Genomic DNA, 19,913 nt, shown 5'->3' on the forward strand with positions numbered 1-19,913 from the left:
GCCATGTATTTCGGTTTTGTCGTTCCATAGACGTACGGGCTCTCATTTTTGTAGGAGAAGGGGGCGGGCAGGTTGTCTTTTGCTTGAATTAAAAAAAAATGCCCGAATCTGGATAACACCATTTATTAATAATTTATCATTAGCGTTACTACTAAATAGCTATATAGGGTTGCAAACGAATCACTACGCATTTTGTACATGGATTTGAACTAATTTGAGGGTAGAATGATGGAAATACATGGTAGAAAAGTCTCAGGTTAGCACATGTTGCCCAAATATCTGTATATTATTTGCCCCAGCACTAGCAGAGCAGTTGTCTCTCTCCCCCCCCCCCCCCCCCCCCCCCCCCCGCGCCTCGTATGCTTATGTGTCGTTCAGAATTGTAATAATTATTTGATGATTAAAGGCAGGTTGATATCTGTAGTATTTAATTAAACCCCACAGTTTGAAGTTACTCGTTATTGTTAGTTTCATCTGACAACAACTGTGCATGTAGTAAACTGGCACTTGTATAATAGAAAAATGAGGATGACCGACAGAAAATAGTCTTGGTCAACCTATGTTGATTTTGTTTAGGCAGTTGTCACGGGAAAGCAAGTCCTGAAACTCATGTGTCCCTCTTCATATTCACCCATTGGACTTTTTCTCGTTCCACCCAGTGCACCATGACTGGTATATCAAAGGCCGTGGTATGTGCTACCATGTCTGTGGGATGGTGCATGTAGAAAAATCCTTTGCTATTAATGGGAAAAAATGTGGCGGTTTTCCTGTCTAAAGACTATATGTCAGAATTACCAAATGTTTGACATAATAGTCGATGATTAACAAATCAATGTGCTCTAGTGGTGTCGTTGAACAACACCACGACTGGTGTAACAAAGGCTGTGGTATGTACTATCCTGTCTGTGGGATGATGCATACAAAAGATCCCTTGCTGCTAATCGAAAAGAGTAGCCCATGAAGTGGCGACAGCGGGTTTCCTCTCTCTATATATCTGTGTGGTCCTTAACCATATGTCTGACGCCATATAACCGTAAATGTGTTGAGTGCTTCGTTAAATAAAACATTTTCTTCCTTCGTTAAACAAAACAAACTTTAACTCTCGATTTTGTATTTTTCACAGAATATATTCTGACAATGAAATTGTGTTCAGTTGCATAGACGAATTAATGGTGATGTGCTACCTATAAAGACAGACTCGTTTCCAAACAACATTATTATTTATTAGATAAGTACGGTAATATCGTAGTACAGTCATGGTGTACGTAACGTATAAAGTTAACTATTTACATATTAACATTAACAGTACCGCCGATAAACATCAACAAAATCACAAAAACAAACAAGAAGGAGAGTGAAATACAATATTGTTATTTACAATGAATCGTCTTTTGCTACATAATTAAATAATGCACTTAACTCTAACGTGAGCTATTGCTTGGCAAAAGTTAAAAATGCATCATCGTAACGTTTTGCCAGGCTGGTGCTAATATCGTACTGTTGATAAAACATCTTTCTGATGTATACAAATACATGACAGTCTATTTTATAACAGTGAAAACGGTGAATTAAAGATTATTAAACTTAGAACACACCCCCGCCCAACAAACTGTAAAATAGAATGGTTGTCAGGAGATAATTGGTGAACTTTATATGTATGGTCGTAATGAGAAAACAACATACGTGTATATTAAAATACGTCAAGGAACCATCGACAATCTTAAGCTTTTGTTTTTTAGAACGTGAGGGTTAATTCATATTCTCCTGGTTTTGTGTAAGCTAAGGCGTGAAAGTAAAGTTTGATGATGGAGTTTACTGCAATTGGACAGCAGTATATGATTAATCTATGTAGTATACTATTAATCTATAGACGTTTCAAAGCTTAAACCCTCTGCTCCGGCATGTGTTTTCCAACATTATTATAAAACTAAAATACATTTAAAATGAAAATCTGTAAATGTTTGCTGGGTCTTGAACAATATTAATGTATTAAATACAGCCAAAATAGGGATTTACCACACCCCATCCCATTGTCCATCACCGTTGATTGATATTTTGGTAGTAAACCAGTTATATAAACAAGATAAACACAGTGAACACGAACATGGTCAAGTATTGGTTCTTTATAACATCACTATACCCCATTAACCGTGTTGTTTTTTCTTTATGGACACGTAACATCAAATACAAATTAACCGCAGCACCACTTCTAAAATCACAAACAATTAAACACCAAAATCAAAACAGGAATTCATTTCATACAGACTCTTTAGTACAAAATAATATCGACACAATAATATGATATATATGCACCACTTTACAAACAATAATTCTAATATGTACAACAATAAATAAATTATGCACTGTGAGGTATATAAAAAGATTAGTCCGTTAGTCCGTATTTTGTTTTATAATTCCCGACGTCTACCTATAGTAGCATTCAGAATATTCTCTTTTGATTATTAAGATTATTGTTAGAGATCCGAGGAACCAGTTTTACAAAACATCGTTGAACTAGTGTTCACGTAAACGTAAATCTACGACTAAACCACAATTCGTACTACTACTAACAATACAACTAATATACATGTGCAGGTTGACATTTACATATTTAATTTCCATATGTCCTTGTAATGCTCAATCATCCATAATGGTGTAATGTTGTGTGTAAAACATATGCCAAGCACATTAAAACGTATGGCAGGTATAACTGCGAGTCGGAATCTTGCGATGTTTTGTGAAATCGGCTCCTGTTTTAATACGATCTCCGCGTCCTTGAACTCTACACTGGCCTTATCTAAACTGCTAGAAAAGAAAACGAGTAGCAACAAACTTGTAAATTTCAATAAAACTGAATTACAAATGTCAATACATCAGTGTCATTGTTTGACATGAGAGAACACTCGCTGAAGATTCAAGCACGCCCCTCCCGGACATACGGCTATGACCGTGCCAAGAGCTTCTATCGGGGGAGAAACCAACGTCAGTGTTGCCAAGGGTGATATCTAACGGACCAATCAGTAACAACTCTTGACAGGACGTTTTTTTGGCAATACGAGGCATTATGCGCAAACCGTTTCGCGGAATTATTGCGTCACTACTGGTCTGAGTATATGTTTCAGCAGTAAATGCTAGTTAAGCATTTGTGTACAATTGTATACATAGTATGATCATATATCTCAGGGTTAATGCATGCTTTCAAAATATTCGCTGCTGAACAGTAAGACGGAAATTCTCAATTACCATTGTTAGACGTGGACACTTCTCATGAACATCCGGTGACACCACTGTGTATTCACAGTTGCCATGGTGATTCATGAGAAACTAACCGTATATTATTATGACTGGTTTCAAAGCATATTTGACAAAACACAAAACAGCGCTAATACACTATCCAGTTTGGTCATTATGCTATATAATATTATTAGCAACAGTATACTTTGTACAGCATGTTTCTGATATCGGGTGGTGTTAATACGGTTACATTTAATATCGATATGCTTCTATATTTCGATAATCTGCCTATCCCACGATCATCTTTAATGTAATCCTATTCGATTATGATTTCTGTTTAGTTAAGACACCCAATAGCCGCTGTGTATTTTTGTGCTGGTGTGTCGTTATACATCATTCGTTCAGTCAGCACATTTGGATAGCAGCTACTTTGAACTTAATAAACATTACATAGATTTATAATTATAAAACTATGAATGTGCTTATCATAAAACGGACTGCTGTAAAAGAAATAACAAACGGATGTACAGTCAGCTGAATACATAACAGACCTTTGACTGGTTTAATTTGTCGAGACATCGAACGAATACTATATTATGCATTATGGGATAGGCAGCTCAAAGTCTTAGCTGCCACTTATTATAGTGAACAATGAGTTCATAAAACATCATAGTTGGTACTCAGGTAGTGTTTTGGAGGTGTACTTCAGCAGTACAGTATTAACAAGTGCACCATACAATACAGTACAGTATTAGCAACTGTATCATACATTGTTTTCTTTTTCATATATATTTACACATAACTGTATATCTTATGACCTAGCAATGAAATTAGAATAAATGAAACAATTTACACTTTCATAAATTATGAAACGTATTCATTGCCATTGTTAAGTTTTTTTTTAAATCAATTGTTCTGCCCTATTTTAATCTAATATCACGATACATAAACATGCCACACTTCGATGGCTGCTTTAAGTTAGATAGAATATATAACATGGAATCGTATTTTACTATATCACTGTATTACTGCTAGGTCCAACTAAATTAAACATGTCTGTTGGAATATATTGCTACAGATGCATGTTAAATGTTTTTTAAAAATGCTGTATTAAATTTAAAAACAATATGACTGTAAAATGGAACAATAGTCGACCTTCCGGTCTGATAATAAAATGGAGAAGGCTGTGAGGGAAAATACGATGTACCGGGATGTGTTGAAATTAACTGAGACAATTATTATAGTTCTTAAACTAAAATAACTCGAGGTATTTGCCAATAATGTTTCCTATTAGTTATGTCTTTATGGCGATCTAAACTTTGCAACCGCAGGCCCGTAGGAATCGTTGATGGGGGCTTTGCTTTTTACTTAACACACAAAACATTTACTGTTTTCCCCTAACATTTAGAATATACATTGTACATATAAATCACTTGAAATGTGCTTATGTCCCCAGCCCATCCCTCACTATAGCGTGCGTGCCCCTCCCTCCCACTTAACATATCATTCCTACGGGTTCTGTACTGTGACCAAAAGCTATCGAAATGATACAAGTAACACTAATATATATATATATATATATATATATATATATATATATATATATATATATATATATATATATATAATCGTATATAAACAATATATTTTATTCCTTTGGCATATAAACATGTCAGCAGTGTTATTGCTGTCAGCAGTGGGCAACACTGAATACGTGTAAGAACAATACGACATATTTCGATAAGATGAACACAAGTACATGCAACTCCTTAGCCAGCTGGCAAGACGGTAAATTTGGTCTTCGTTCCATGAACAGACATACATTAATTTATTTGTGATGGTGCTTTTTTAAAGTTTTTTTTTAAATACAGTATAATGTGATAAATGGTCAAAATGTAATATCGGTTCGATACTGATAAATTATTAAATGTCTGACATATATGACATTAACGTGTGTCATCGCAACTAATTTCCAATTTGTTTTGACGTTTTTGTAAGGCATTTACTGCTGAATGAAAAACATTTATTACATATGGTGAAGTATGTTAGTGCCACCAATATATTAATTGTCCTTTGATCACACCAGAAATAGGTTTTCTTCATGACGTAATCGAAGTTGCATTTATGTACATAAATATTTTTAAATATTTGTTTTTTAATTAAGTGATCTATTTGTATATTTGCCCATACGATACGTATGTTCTCGAACACAGCTTATCATGTATATATGAAATTAGAACAATATAACACGTAATATACAAACATAAAACAGCTGTAACATGTAACATACGAACTTTGGATATAGCTCTTACATGTAATATACTAACTTAGGAAACAGCTGCATGATGTAATATAAACAGCTGTATCGTGTAAAGACAGCTGCATCGTGTATTATACTTCTGACACAGATGTACATTGTAATATGCCAAGTCAAGAAAACACAGCTGTATCTTGTTATATACGAAGTCAAGAAAACACAGCTGCATTGCATAATATACGAATTTGGGTCACAGCTGTATCTTGTAAAATACGAAATGAAAACAGCCGTATCTTGTAACATACGAAATAACAACAGCTGCATATTGTATTATTTGAACTTAGAACACAACTACGTGTTTCAGAACCGTTGAGTGTGACCTCTTTGCTGACAAGTCAGTCTTTGGCAGTAGTATGTGTTGGTGTCCCTTACACCCGACAATCACATCTATGGAAGCACACAGTGACGTAACACAAGATCACGTGATTCAACACAACGCTTGTCCTCATGAGTGAAATGTCGTGTCTCATTTGTAAGTAATTTTGTGTTTGTAAGATAAGCACTAGATGTATTCTGTAACACCCTTACTAAATCGATCGTAACTATAAACGTTCACAACCAGAAAGTATATTAACAATGTTTTGAAGGGATATACAACTCTTCCGGTCTTTCAAACGATGAGGTCACATCATGTCAGTTCCATTTACACGGTTTTAGTCTTTATTTATATATTTTTTTAATTATTACTTGAAAGCAATAATCTTCCAGCTGATGTTTACCCTTTTAAGTGTTTTTATTTTTGTTTTGTTTTGTTTTATTTTATTTTTTGTTTCACCTGGAACCCATGAAGTCCCATGATCTGCATAAACTCCCATTATCTCCACTGTTCTCAGTCTGAATAAAACAAACGTGAACAAGCCCCAGGTCTGTATTAGCTGTAGACCTGCACCTCACAGAGGACGGCGCTGAAGAGTCGGCTCCAGCTGTTGGGCACGCCCCAGGCCTCGATGAGGACGTAGCGGCCCTCGTGGCGCCGAATGCACTGCATGTGGATCTTCCTGGCGAACAGCGCGTTGTTGAGGCTCGAGACGTAGTTGCACATGTTGCCGGACGCGTACGTCTCGTCGTCGTCCTTGAGCTTCTCGTCCACGTAGATAACGAGCTTGTCGAGGTTCTTCATGTACTCCCTGAACGACGTGCCCTCCTTCCTCTCTGAAACAACAACAACAACATAATATATAATAATATTCCCTGAACGACGTACACTCCTTCCTCTCTGAAACAACAACAACAACATAATATATAATAATATTCCTTGAACAACGTTCCATCCGGTGCGGGGGGGGGGGGGGGGGGGGGGGGGGGAGAGAGACCACAAGAGAATATGTCCACTGAGGAGATTCGATCCTTCGACCCAAGTACCTCTAAAGTGTTCAGAGTTTCTTAATGCTCATAAGATTAACCCTATCACTGATAGGCAGTAATTCCGTGAACAAAACGTTACCGGCCACTGCTCATGAGGCTGGACGGTATTGAGTTCGCATCCCAATACCGACTCCAAACCAAAGTGGATTTTAGCATTTCAGTGGTAGGATGTAAGACTACGTATTGTTCAAGTTTGTAACACTGATAATGTAAGCAATATAGTCTGCGAAGATCAGTTATAATAAGATATAACATTCCTGCTATATGATATTTAAAAAAAAGATATAACATTCCTCATGTCAATCAATAAACCATTTGGCACGCAATTTTGTTTCTCCACTGATGGTTCAAGTACGTATGTCTTGGGCACACCCTTCGATTCTCCGGGGAAAGACAGGGATACATCCATGTTATATACTGTTTGCTCTACGGCGTCGCAAAAGATTTATTCATCCGTTTTCGGAACATTTTCTTTCACGTATCGTTAATTTTGTTAGGAATTTAGAACAATACAAATGAATATCTTTGATGTCAGATTTTAACTGGCAATAGGTTTTTATGTATAAACATCACAAACACGCACACTTTACTTCTAATATAAAGGATAATAAAATTAATAATTATATCTTCACCCCTTTGTTTTCTTTTGGTTTGAAGTAGATTAAAACGTTTTACACCCGTCGTTATGTTTTAATGCAGAGCAAACGCGTGCTATATATGTATAATTAATAGACTATGGGCATTGACTCTACAATAGGCTCGGGTGGAAAAAAATAACACGTTGACACTCGTTCACCTGAGGAGGTCGGTTTCGAGACCTAACGTACTTTGACCCGAACGTGACCCCCATCAAACATAACCCTATACGTAAGTATACCTACACCAAAACCACCCAGCCAAAGAGTGAATACCAGTCGACTTTTTAATGTGGTGTCTGTCGTAAATATCAACAACGAAACAATTTGCGCGCACCTCGAGTTAACCTCTATTAAACGTTTACTGAACGCGTTTCGGCTTACGAATCGCTGCGAGGTGCTTCGTCCGCGCGGCGACTAAAAGTGATCTCGCTTATATATACAAAGAAAGGATTCAAAGGATTAGCTACTATTAAATAAATTACCTAGACTGCTGAGAGTAAAACATTAAGGGGATAAAAATGCACTAAAACGAGAAAAGAAATGTGTCCAGGAAAAAACAAAACAACAACAATAATTACACCGAAAGCCTTTACTTGTTATCACCTTGTAATTCGAATGTGCATAATTTAACATGTTTAGAATTATCGAAACGTAACGACATCCCGTCGTTCTAGGGTTGCGTTTTGTTGATTATTACAGGGTGGGGGAGAAGTATGGAAGCACAGAGGCAATATTTGTAACATGATTTCGGTGCAATGTAATAATCCTTTTGTTAACCTGTGTGCTATGTCTTTGAAATAGCAATGGTTGTGCACCACTTTGATGTTTTTCACAATATGTAGCCGGCGTGGACTAAACACACAGAAAACTTCCCACGAGTTTACTACGATGTCATCTTGCTTTTTTTATTGGTTACATACGCTTTTGTGAAAATATTAACGTGTGGTTATGAATCGTGACAAATTCCACAAATAGTTTTCATGATAAAATTAAATAAAAAATTAAATTTAAAAACAAAACCCCCCTAAAACAACCCAACAAACAACAAAACAAAACATAAAACGACCCCCTCCAAAAAAACAACAACCCCCACACCAAACAACCCCCCTAACAACAACCAACAAACAAAATATAAAACCAAAAAAAAACCCCATCCTAAACAAGCAAATATTATGTTTTAACAAGAAAGAAATTTACTTCAATACGAAACATATTTAAAACTATGAATTCTCTAGTTGTATTGTAATTGAACACCTGCTGTTATTAACCACCACATATTCACTTTATTACACATTTCAGTTCTACTCTGTAGCATCGCCAGAGTGCACCTAATGGCTGGGGAGGGATCAAAGAAGAAAGTAAAGTGTCTCACCTTGAACGTGACCTTGCACCGGATAGCTCTGTATTCCACCTGAAATTGGGGTGCCGTCTGCAAATAGAAGTAACGATTTTCATAACTTCTCCATCAGTAGTGACAGACAGACAGTCGCACCGGGCTATGTCTAGCCTATAGTAGCTACATGGCAAATAATATACAGTGTCTTCTTCGAATAGTCAAAATTAAATTTAAAAAATAAATTTCAGTGAAAGATTAAACGACAAAGATAAGACAGCTTAACTGTATTTCCAACTATAGGTTTTACAATAGGACAAGATATTGTTGTGAACGAATGTAAAAGTATTTTTCAATGTTGCAAAATCACCATGGGCATTCAACTAGTGCATTCAAATATTGCTCAGAACAAGACCTTATAAAACAATTGAAAGGTATCATCCAATACTGTAAAACCACTAGGGCATTATTTCTAAAACGAGAATACTAATCAATTGAAAGGTATCTGCCCATATTGTAAAACCATCATGCTCAAATTTTCAAAACCAAAATACTCATCGATACAAAAGGATCTTCTTGAGAATGCCTGTCGATCATCGGCATGCATAGATGACTCAGATGTTTAACATTTAAGAGGGGTCTGGGTCAGAGGCGTATCTAATGGTGGGGTGGGGGGGGGGGTCAGATGTCTCGTCTCCCCTAAATATATTCAAGTGCTTGCTTTCTGGGTGTTTTTTTTAAACTGGTTTATTTTAAATCCATTGTTAGTCCATGTGCCCATTTTTTCTTACCCCACCCCTCCCAAATATATGTCATGGATCTGGCCCTGTGGGTTTTACTGTCATGAACATACACTCACCTGGACTGTCGCCCTGCCACGTGTAAATAATGATTCCAGCCACAGCCTGCTTGGTACCTAGATCAACCGTCCACACTGGGTTGTCGCCGTACAGATTGTCCAGAATTGTGCAACTAGTGAAGGTCAGGTCAAGGTTACCGTCCACGGCGCGTGACGCGTGGCCCGCCTGCAGTTGATTCCTGATGTGACGTTTGTAGTGTCGCTTGTTGTTGATCCAGCTCTCTTTCTTGAACGCCAAGTTTTCAACTGCAACACGTAACAATAAAGATAACCAAAACTGTGCATCGTAAACAGTCTAATTAATATTTGAATGGTTCTTATAACAGGCAGACATTTATACAGGGGGAGATTTCTAGGGGTCTACACCCTGTCCCCAGTCTGCGAAATTCCAGTAAAATTCAGTTTTAATGGCTGTATACCATTAAATTACTTCTCTCTATTGAGGAGAAATGGAATACTTGGAATGAATGGATGTTTCTGTAAAAATAGTTATGTATTATGGAATATTCCAACACTGAACATATCCTGTATCAGTTATTGACAGCGTAACCATTTTAGGTCAATTTTTCTAGTTTACCATTACCAAAACATCAATCTGGTGTCTGTATATTTCAATTCCCAACAGAAAACAGTCTAATGATCTAACCAAAACAGGTGACACAGAACCATGATAACCTAAATAATGAAAACTACAACGCTGCAGCTACTGCAAAACGTCCATCTGTAAAATATAAAACATTAAGCATGTTGAACTCTTTCCGTATACTTCTAACAATCTTAAGCAACAATTGACATGAACGACAAAAGTAAAATATGATGAAAACATAACTATTCCACTGATGGGTTATTACGTTTTAGTCAGAAAACCCCCAGAAAAAAAACAACCCGAACAGTCTGTGGGGTTTGTGCATGTTACGCTAGTACTGTATACTAACATGCATGTGCTGTAAATGTGTGAAGTAAACGTTATGCGTACCACATGGAGTGTCTTCGTTCACTCTCATGAAACCTTGTGAACATCGTCCTGAAAACATGAAAATGTCTCACTTTAAACAAGGATACTTCTACATGCACAATATTTGATATTATAATATAACAACAGACCTATAGGGACCGGGGGAGGGTGGGGTGACTTTTGAGGGAAGCGTGTGTTCCCCACTAGAGGCCCCAAACATAATTATAAACCAAATATGTGCCTGCGCGCCTCACCCACCCACTTCCACGTATGGTTCCTACAGGCCAGAACAGCCACACGTTGTAGATACCGGTTCTTATTTGATACAGAATTGAGTGTGCTTGAGGACTATGATTCCAGAACATTGTGTTTTGCAATGATTGTATTGCATTTTGATGTCTGGGGGGGGGGGGGGGGGGGGGGGGGGGGGGGGGGATGTCTAAAACATTACGTATAATTTGTTACTGGTATCCGAAGGTTCAATAGTGTATACGGGAGGCATGCATGAATCGCCCTAAAGAGTCAGTATGTCAGACCACGTTTTACGCCATTTGAAAAGCAGGGGTTCACTTTCACCAGTACTGGACTTCGACGGTCCTTTATTATTTTGTGGTAAGGAAGAAGAAGAAGAAACTGGTTACTTGTGTTAGCGGGACAAAGAATCATCTTCAATTTGCTATTCACCCCACCGTCCCCACAGTTTACTTCACATCGCCAACCTGAATGCATTCCACGCATAGTTTCGAACATTCGTTATTGTACTTCGTAAATTTATATTTGAATATCTTAAGAGTACGCCAGTAGATGGGTGAAGCACACATGCATACTTATTTTAGACACTGACTTAAGAATGCGTTGCTAAAATATGCAAATGTTACACGACTTGGTTTGGGAGATACGGAAAACTTTCTTTTCAAATTCTCTTCACCTGACTACCCAGACAAGTCGAGCGTTTAATACGATGCAATTATTCGAACGTCAAACAAAAAAATGTCTATTCCGAAGCCTTGCAGCATGTTTTTCAAGCGCGGCAATCATTCACTGACTCGTAATAAGTCTTTCAAAGAAGAGTTTAGCTTTCGAGACGTCATTGAATTCCTCAATGTTGTTGGTACATCTGGAGTCATGACCGCCCGCTGCCGGTAATTACAGTACCTCACAATACCTAATCACTAACAAGCAGTCGGGAGAAGAAACCCTGTCTTGACCCTTGTTTTGTATTCCACCTATATTTTTTATCTATCCTTTAGAAATGATGGCAGTTTGTGGTGACATATCCCCTGCTCAACCACGCGTGCCCTGATGCCAAGACAGTCTGTGGGTTTCGAGCCAAGGCTTATCTGGTGGAGGTTATCGTTCCTGTTTGTGAAATGTTTATCTGTCTACGGTTGTCGTTCTTGTTTTGTTCAATACATCATAATTATGCTTGGCATCATGAGCATCATCATGACTTAGCAGATTCCGTTTTAATCTTTTTCTTTAAAAGTCACCCAACCAAAAACAAATTTCTTTATTTGGACAAAGAAAAAAAGAAGTAACTCTTGTTGTTTGTACCAAGCCACACTAGTTTTATATCTGTGTTGTGGATTTTTTCCAGGCAGTGATGCATGCATAAGTTGATGGAAATATGTGTTTCTTTGTCTCATAAATTGTGACGTGTGGACTGAGGTGAACTACTGTCATGCGGATCTTCTTCTTTTGCTATTGTTTCGACGCACTGTTGCAGTTTATTGAGGGTGGGAAACGCGTAAAACACAATGAGTGTCCTTTTAATTTAGAGCGTATGCGCATGGTGCATAAATTTAATAACCACTTGTTTATCACCGCCTCCCTTTCAGTAGCACCGAGCTCCAGGTGGAAATGGAGGTGACATCACGTATAACGTAAAAGGGGCGTGGTGATATGCTGAAACGTGATGGTGCGCTCTCTTGAGGTATGATCTGTCATAGGATGGACCCCAACCCCTCACTGGACCCACAGTTTTCACCCGTCCCAACCAGTGCTCCACTACTGGTACACGAAAGAACGTGTTATATGTTTTCCTGTCTAAGGGAACATGCATATAAATTACATTTAAAATTATAATAAGGTCCATGCTGTTATGCGACAGAAGTTTCCTTAACAACAAGGGATGTTTTATACGGACTTTCCCACCTACAGGATAACATATACCACGGCCTTTGACATACTTCAAGATGTGTCACATTACGTCGTTTAAACATTCCAGTGTGTTGATGGTGTCGTTAAAAAACCGTTCTATATATTTCGTTTTTGCCTGTCACAATATTGACTAAACCGAACAAAACAAGCGCATCGTCAATTTACTCTGTGCGCTGATACGATTTTACAATTAAAACACATTCAGAATAAGCTTCTTTCAAAAACGAAAACAACGGGAACAACAAAGGCAACACTTTCAGTGAACATAAGACGCTTTGTAAATATTAAGACACGAAACCACGTCCTGTATTATTTGTTATTTCAGTGGTAAAGTGGATTAAGACCTTTAAAAACAGATCAAACAGAATGTGTTTCGTTTTCGTTTTGGCAAATCCCTAACAGGCGAAGCGTTCACGCGCTTTCAAAGTTTATTTGAGTGACAAGAAATTAAATTCCCTATAGTAGTTAATCAAATTGTGGAATGAAACGTAATGATGAGTGTCAAGTTTTATGTTGGCACTAATCACGTATTAACTTACTTCATCTTATCCCACGTGTACTATTGTTACAACGTGAATGAAGATACGGCCTCCAGTCAAATTACGTTCTTGAAGATTCTAGGGTTAAGTACTGTATAATGGTATGCGTAATAAATACTGTTTTTCACTTGCAAATTAACCCTAAAATGTCAATGACCGTAATTACTTATATTATGTGTAACAAACCCTTCAGAATTGTATTATATAAGTTTGTTTTATTTAACAACACCACTAGAGCACATTGATTAATTGATCATCGCTAGCTATTGGATGTTTGATTATATAAGATACAGCCTCTTCAAGGTAAAGTTAAATTTTGTTTCGTTTAAAGAAACCATAAGAACACATTCATCTCTTAATCATCGACTACTCGATGTTTAATATATGGTAATTCTGACATAGTCTTCAGTTCAAAATTAGCAGCAAGGAATCTTTTATGTGCACTTTCACACAGACAGGACAGTACATACCATGGCCTTTGATATGCCAATCGTGGGGCACTGGTGGGGACCCCTCCTCTAAAATTAAGTCGTCTGAGGGGGCTCTATCTTACGACAGTAGCACCACAGGCAAGTACCCTACCAAGTAAGCTATATTCCTCCCCAAACCTTTTAAACGTACATTTCATCTTGTTCATACACACTAGTGTTTGCCTTTTGTATACATTAATGGCAAGAGTCTAAAGTTGCAACATTTTATGTTTTCGAATAATTCTGGAAGACTAGATGTATGCTGGCGGACCGGAAGTGAATGTTAACCTTTATTTCGTTATTTGGACAAAACAAAATGTTCCAGTGGCGGTTCAAGAATCATTTTGAAGGAGAATCCTTACTGGATTTATTCATTTAGCAGGTGATGATAGTGCTGAAGTTTTAGAGTTCAAAACGCGATTTATCTAGGTGGTGGTTAACGATAGGGGTAGAGGTCAAGGAAAATGTTGCCTTATGATAATTTAAACTGTTCATTACTTCCCATTGACACTCAACATTGTGAACACCTTTCTACCAGATAATAGCATTTACAGTTAAGAACTCTCCAGGCGAAAGAATAAAAATGGATTTCCCTGTATACAGGATTGGCTAATCCTGATCTCTCTGACTTCGCATCTGGGCCCGTGCTTATAAAACAATAATGTCTAGACTCAAATCTCTAATGAAGTCACACACATACAATTTGTATGGCGGTGCCATAACGTTAAAGTAGCAGACTCTATTAGAGTCTTGAGTCTAAGACTCTAAGCGTTTTATAGGCACGGGACCTGGATAACAACCTCTGAAATTCAAGCGGGTAAAACAGGACAGTTCACTCGTGATACATACCCGTGAAAGGACAGCCCAGGAGACCGACCCGCATGCTGATTTTGCCATGCCACTCTACAGGATGGAACCTCACAAATCTGGCAACGAACGGCGAGTTCAAGAAATGTGTCCTTTGCGTATTTTTATCTGAATTGCCGCCAAATAGCTGCAGAAGAAAAGCAAAAATTGGTTTTAAAAGATAGTCTAACCTCTTCTGTGTCGATATGCACAGACGATGACGTCACTACGTGACGAATGCAGACGCGAAGGTGCACCATCTACATCCTTTCTACCCATGCCCTTAGTGTGATCCAGGCATACCCGTAGCACCTTGCGACAACCAGTGGAAGTGCAACAGGAACTACAGGACGTGCAAAATAACGCTGAATGTGACAAAAAATATGAAAAATAAACAAAACATTCCCGTGCCGACAGGGGATGCGATGCGATGCGTTGAGAGGTTGTGTTGTGCTCGAGAGATTCAGTGGAGTCGTGACCATTCGGTGTGGAGTTGTTTATGGTATTAATGAGGTATGTTAATAAGATGCCTGCATGCATGCTCAGTTTAAGTGACAAACAATTAGTCAAAGAGTAGTTAATGTCGGTTAGACCGTGTGAGTTGTGAGTGAATTATATACATGCTGTCAGTAATAGAGAGTAAATTATTATTATTATTATTATTATTAAAATCGTGGCATGTCCGTAAGTGGTTTGATAAAAATGGAAGAAATTTATCGACATATTAATACACAAAATGTAAAGGTTTTAGGGGCCAACCACAATTCTGAAATATTTACACAAGCATACAAATCGTACTCTTTTGTTCTTCTTTTTAGTCCCTCCCTTCGTAAGAGCGTACAACAAAGATTTTGATTTTGCTAGTGCTTTATCAACATTTTTGAGCGTTTCAAAAGTGTACGCTGGCACTATCCATCCATCCCACCCCAGCGTACGTTTGTGAAAATATTGATAATTCTGAACGGCCCCTAACATTGTTTGTACGATCTATAATACGCGACATGAATTTGATACCCCCCACCCCCCTTTAAACATGGTAATCCTTTATGATGCAATAACTTTATTGCATTATAAGAGGACTCGAGCTACCTTTATTTGTTATTATTTTTGATAAGGAATATACTTTAAATTATTACTAAATTGATTTTATTTCTTCAGGAAACCAATGCTCAAAATTGTAATATAATTTTTTTTTACATTAATTTTGAAAATGTTTCAAAACTGTTAAAACATTATCAAACATGAATCCTTTTTTTCAAAAATTGACCAATAATCAGAAGTCGTTACATCAAACCACATCAGACATAACCTATCAAACATGCATTAAATCTTAGCATTACATGCATCATGTTTTACTAAAATAACTGTTCACTGTAAAATTGTTATTAACTGCAAACAACACATGCGATGAAAACTCTTATCAGCTACTAAATTTACAGAATCTTTTAAGCAGATTACAAAAGTAGAGTTCTCACTGAATATAACATCATTATTATTTACTGGCATTAAATAAATATATATATACAATTAATACAAGCACGTTAAAAAGAGAGATGAGGCATTCAGATCACATAATATTAAGAAATAAGTTAAAAAGCAAATATATTTATACCCCTATCCTGCATCTTATTGAAATACTTCGTCTATTATTAATTGTTCCTATGAAAACAAAATTGAATATTAAATAATTTATAATGGTCAAATGTAATTCACACAGCGTTCTGAATTTCAAATGAAGTTTATTACCAAGGTAACAACAATTGTATATAATTGTATTTTACTTTCTATGAAGTATTAAATAACGGTTTTGGTATTTTAGCCAAAAGATAAAATGATATTTCATCACTTAAAGATGATATTTTTAGTTTTTGCAATTTTCTTTTGAGGAGGTGGGGTTTTGTTTCTTCACAAATATATTTTGAATCCAATGGGGTGAACTTGTTCAATTAATTGGAATGCAAGCAACCGAATAACTTCATTTGAATACTTCAGATTAATTTGTGTTTAATTTATTAAAGTTACAAACCAGTATTTTCATTTTTCAATGTTACTTAATACCGTATTTACTCCAGCAGACAACTTCCATATAATGTTTCTTCCAAATCTCAGCTTTCTCGGCGGATTCGTCTTTCACAACCGCTGCCACCAGCATCTTCAGTTTGAGCGTATGTCAGGACACTCCAGATATCGGACAGTTAGTTTACTGGTTAGTGTTCCATAACGTAACTTTAAATAATGTATCTGTGTCCTAGGACTACTGTAAGATCCAGTTCAACATACGATGAGTGTTAGTGCTGTATCGACTGTGTTCTTATAAGGGAATATTCATATTCCAGACGGTTATTTGTCTGCACTGGAAGTGAAACCAGTGCTTCCTTGCCTTGAACTTTGGAAAGGATTATCATCTCCTCTTATCATGATGATCCGAACTGTTTTCAACAGGTAACCCATATTTCGTGCTCTCGTCCATTTAAATTACAAACGTCATGCCCTGGATAATGTAGTTGTCTGGTCTGCTGTGCTCAACTCCTCATAGATTAATGTCAGAGATTACCAATGCCTATTTTCTCTTCCACGGTCAATAATAAACAAATAAATAAATAAATAAATAAATAATAAAATTGGAAAATAAAAACAATAATATAAACCAGAACACTGCCATCGACTGAATCAAACAGAAATAAAGAAGTTATTATCCATTTTTAAACAGGTTCCTCTTCTCTTCTGTGGTTGTGATCCAGAACCATGTTCCAAACGCCTTTATCACATCTTGATTAGGCTGATATACTTGCAGAAAGAGTACAATAAGTGTTACCAGACAACGGAGAGGAAGCGCCTATTGTAATAAATACGGTATACGCTACTTGTGTTGTTTTTTCCTATACAGTTTCTATGCTTCGAAAACTGGAATAATCATATAGTTTTTAATTCAATTTTCAATTAAAATTCTATTTATTTTTATTTTTAAGTTTTCCTTTGTTTTGTTGTGTTTGTTCGTTTTAAATTGAGTTTGAAAAGACTGGTTTTCGCAGGATAGGGGTTCAAATATGAGACCTTTCCACCTTCGTTAGTGCTTACCAGGCCTTCCTCGGAGTATTTGTCAGGTATTAAATGTGAAGAAGTTGTATTAAACGGTGGACTCCACAACCATCGACTCTACAACGAAGAGTTTGGAAATGTTAATCACTGCAGCATCTCATCTCGATTTCAATTGGCTCCAGTCCTTGTGTCAAGGTTGACACAAGATGTCACGGTCAGAATCTACCAACAGGACCCTACTGTGGCGTCACGTGATGATAATCGGCTGAACACACAGCAGATAACGAGTGATATATTTTCTAATTAATTGCACCGTTGTAATTGAAAATGTAATGGAGATTTTATACCAGAAAGAAATACCATCGTTTTACCACACGTTATAACACGACTTTAGTGTTAAGTTCTATGCTTGGTTTTATTTTGTTCTATGCATATTTGTTTCTGCAAAGGCGTATTGTTGTCTAAAATTATTATTATCAAAGCAGCTCAGAGGAACACTAATTGGCGACAGAGGTCTAAACATATTTTTTCCCTACATTAATAGCGTAAACATGTCATTCGAAAAGCTAACTACATTTGTCAGTTCAGCTAGCCACGTCATTCTGGATAAGCACGCTCTTAGGAAACTTAAAATCGTGACTTTAACAGAGAAATGATTCTGAAAGCAATGTCAGTTATGTCGTTTTAATTTCAATCATGCCACTCATAAAATCACAATAACGACAACAAAGACATTGCATCTGGTGCGTAAGACAAAGATGTATTATTTTTTCTTTATTTTACATTATTTTGTTTACAACGCTATACATATATGTAGAATATAATTCTTGTCTTATATATTGATTCAAGGTTAACACTACAAATTGTTGGTATCTTGACAAAGGATATTGCTTGTAAATATTTTTGAAAATGTAATTTGTTATTACTAACAACAAAATACACCTGGCTAGCGAAGTAGACGTTACATGTAAGTTATTTTGTTTTAGCGCCACTAGCGTTACTACTGTCGGCTGCTTTCGTCGTCTGATTTCGTGTCAAGTGAGTAATGGGATGATTACTAGGATAGTGGGAGGAAGAGTCTCAACTAAATTTATTTTTAGTTTGTAGGCAAACCTCTAAAGCACAATCTGGCGGGGTATACAGGCGGTAAATGGTGGAGGACAGCAGATGCATGTATTCATTCTCTTCGGTTCTGAGACAGCTATGTTTAATACTTATGTCAACGAAACTGATGAAGACAATAATAAATAAATTTATAAATAAAATAAATAAATAAATACAATGAAATAAAAATAACGAAGTTGTAAAGTATGAATTGTAATGAATGCCTTGTTACATATACAAGAGAAAGAAAGAAAAACGAACGAAACCCGAAGAAAATATTAAAATGTCATAAGATCTATTTGTAAGATCCTCTTGAAGATGGTTTTGGAAACACTCAAATGGAAATTGTTAAAATAATGAATATGAAAGGAGTATCTAGTTTATTTATATATGCATTAGTTGATTATAATGGCTCGTTTATTAGACGCATTATGGTAGCTAATGTTACATATTGTAAAGTAAATATGTATTGCCAATACAGTGTATGGTGGTTGTTTTTGTATTCTTCAAACTATAAAATCAATAATCTGAAAAATAAAATTGTTCATAGGTTATTAAGCAAACACAAGCCAATAAATGTATTTTGCTATATAAATATGTTTTAAACTGTCACAAAATACCTGGGTCGAATTTACCTCAAAATCAGACTCCCGTCCGTGGTATTGGATTATAGTTGTTACAAATATAAACACAGGACCAAAGCAGTATTCAGTGCCAATAGTTTACATTACCCAGAACCCACAAAATAAAATTAAACAAGCTAACTATGTTTGCATTAAAATAATGCACAACAGATTCGCCAGGTTTAGAACAATAATTTCGATGCCTTCCACGTGTACATTCATTGACTTATATAACTATTAAATAATAACGCTGATTATGATTTAAAAATCCACCTCAAACGACACCCCCCAAAACAACCCCCTACCCTAAATCAATATACATATAGGGCCATGAATGTACTAGAAGATCTTTCGGTGCGCACACTAAGTAATGGGAAGTGACAGTTACCTATAATACAGGGCTTCGTGGCCGCAGTCACGACCTTGTCAAA

The 19,913-nt window shown here is 36.6% G+C and overlaps 1 protein-coding gene across 3 annotated transcripts in view; it reads right to left on the bottom strand.

The window, feature by feature from the left end:
• Positions 1–1,207: 1,207 nt before the first annotated feature.
• Positions 1,208–19,913, bottom strand: part of LOC121380609 (lactadherin-like) — a 107,396-nt gene continuing 88,690 nt past the window's right edge. For 2 of the 3 annotated variants that reach the window (XM_041509506.1, XM_041509505.1), the window contains exons 8-13: positions 17,795–17,872; positions 14,720–14,864; positions 10,723–10,770; positions 9,747–9,992; positions 8,927–8,983; positions 1,208–6,703 (exon numbers count right to left, since the gene is read on the bottom strand). In XM_041509506.1, coding sequence (XP_041365440.1) covers positions 6,423–6,703; positions 8,927–8,983; positions 9,747–9,992; positions 10,723–10,770; positions 14,720–14,864; positions 17,795–17,872 — 855 coding nt within the window. In that variant the 3' untranslated portion in view covers positions 1,208–6,422. The remainder of the gene's footprint in view (positions 6,704–8,926; positions 8,984–9,746; positions 9,993–10,722; positions 10,771–14,719; positions 14,865–17,794; positions 17,873–19,913) is intronic. The other variant, XM_041509507.1, reaches the window with a different exon arrangement.

The sequence above is a fragment of the Gigantopelta aegis genome, chromosome 9 (assembly GCF_016097555.1).
Source record: "Gigantopelta aegis isolate Gae_Host chromosome 9, Gae_host_genome, whole genome shotgun sequence".
Taxonomy (NCBI): Eukaryota; Metazoa; Mollusca; class Gastropoda; order Neomphalida; family Peltospiridae; genus Gigantopelta; species Gigantopelta aegis.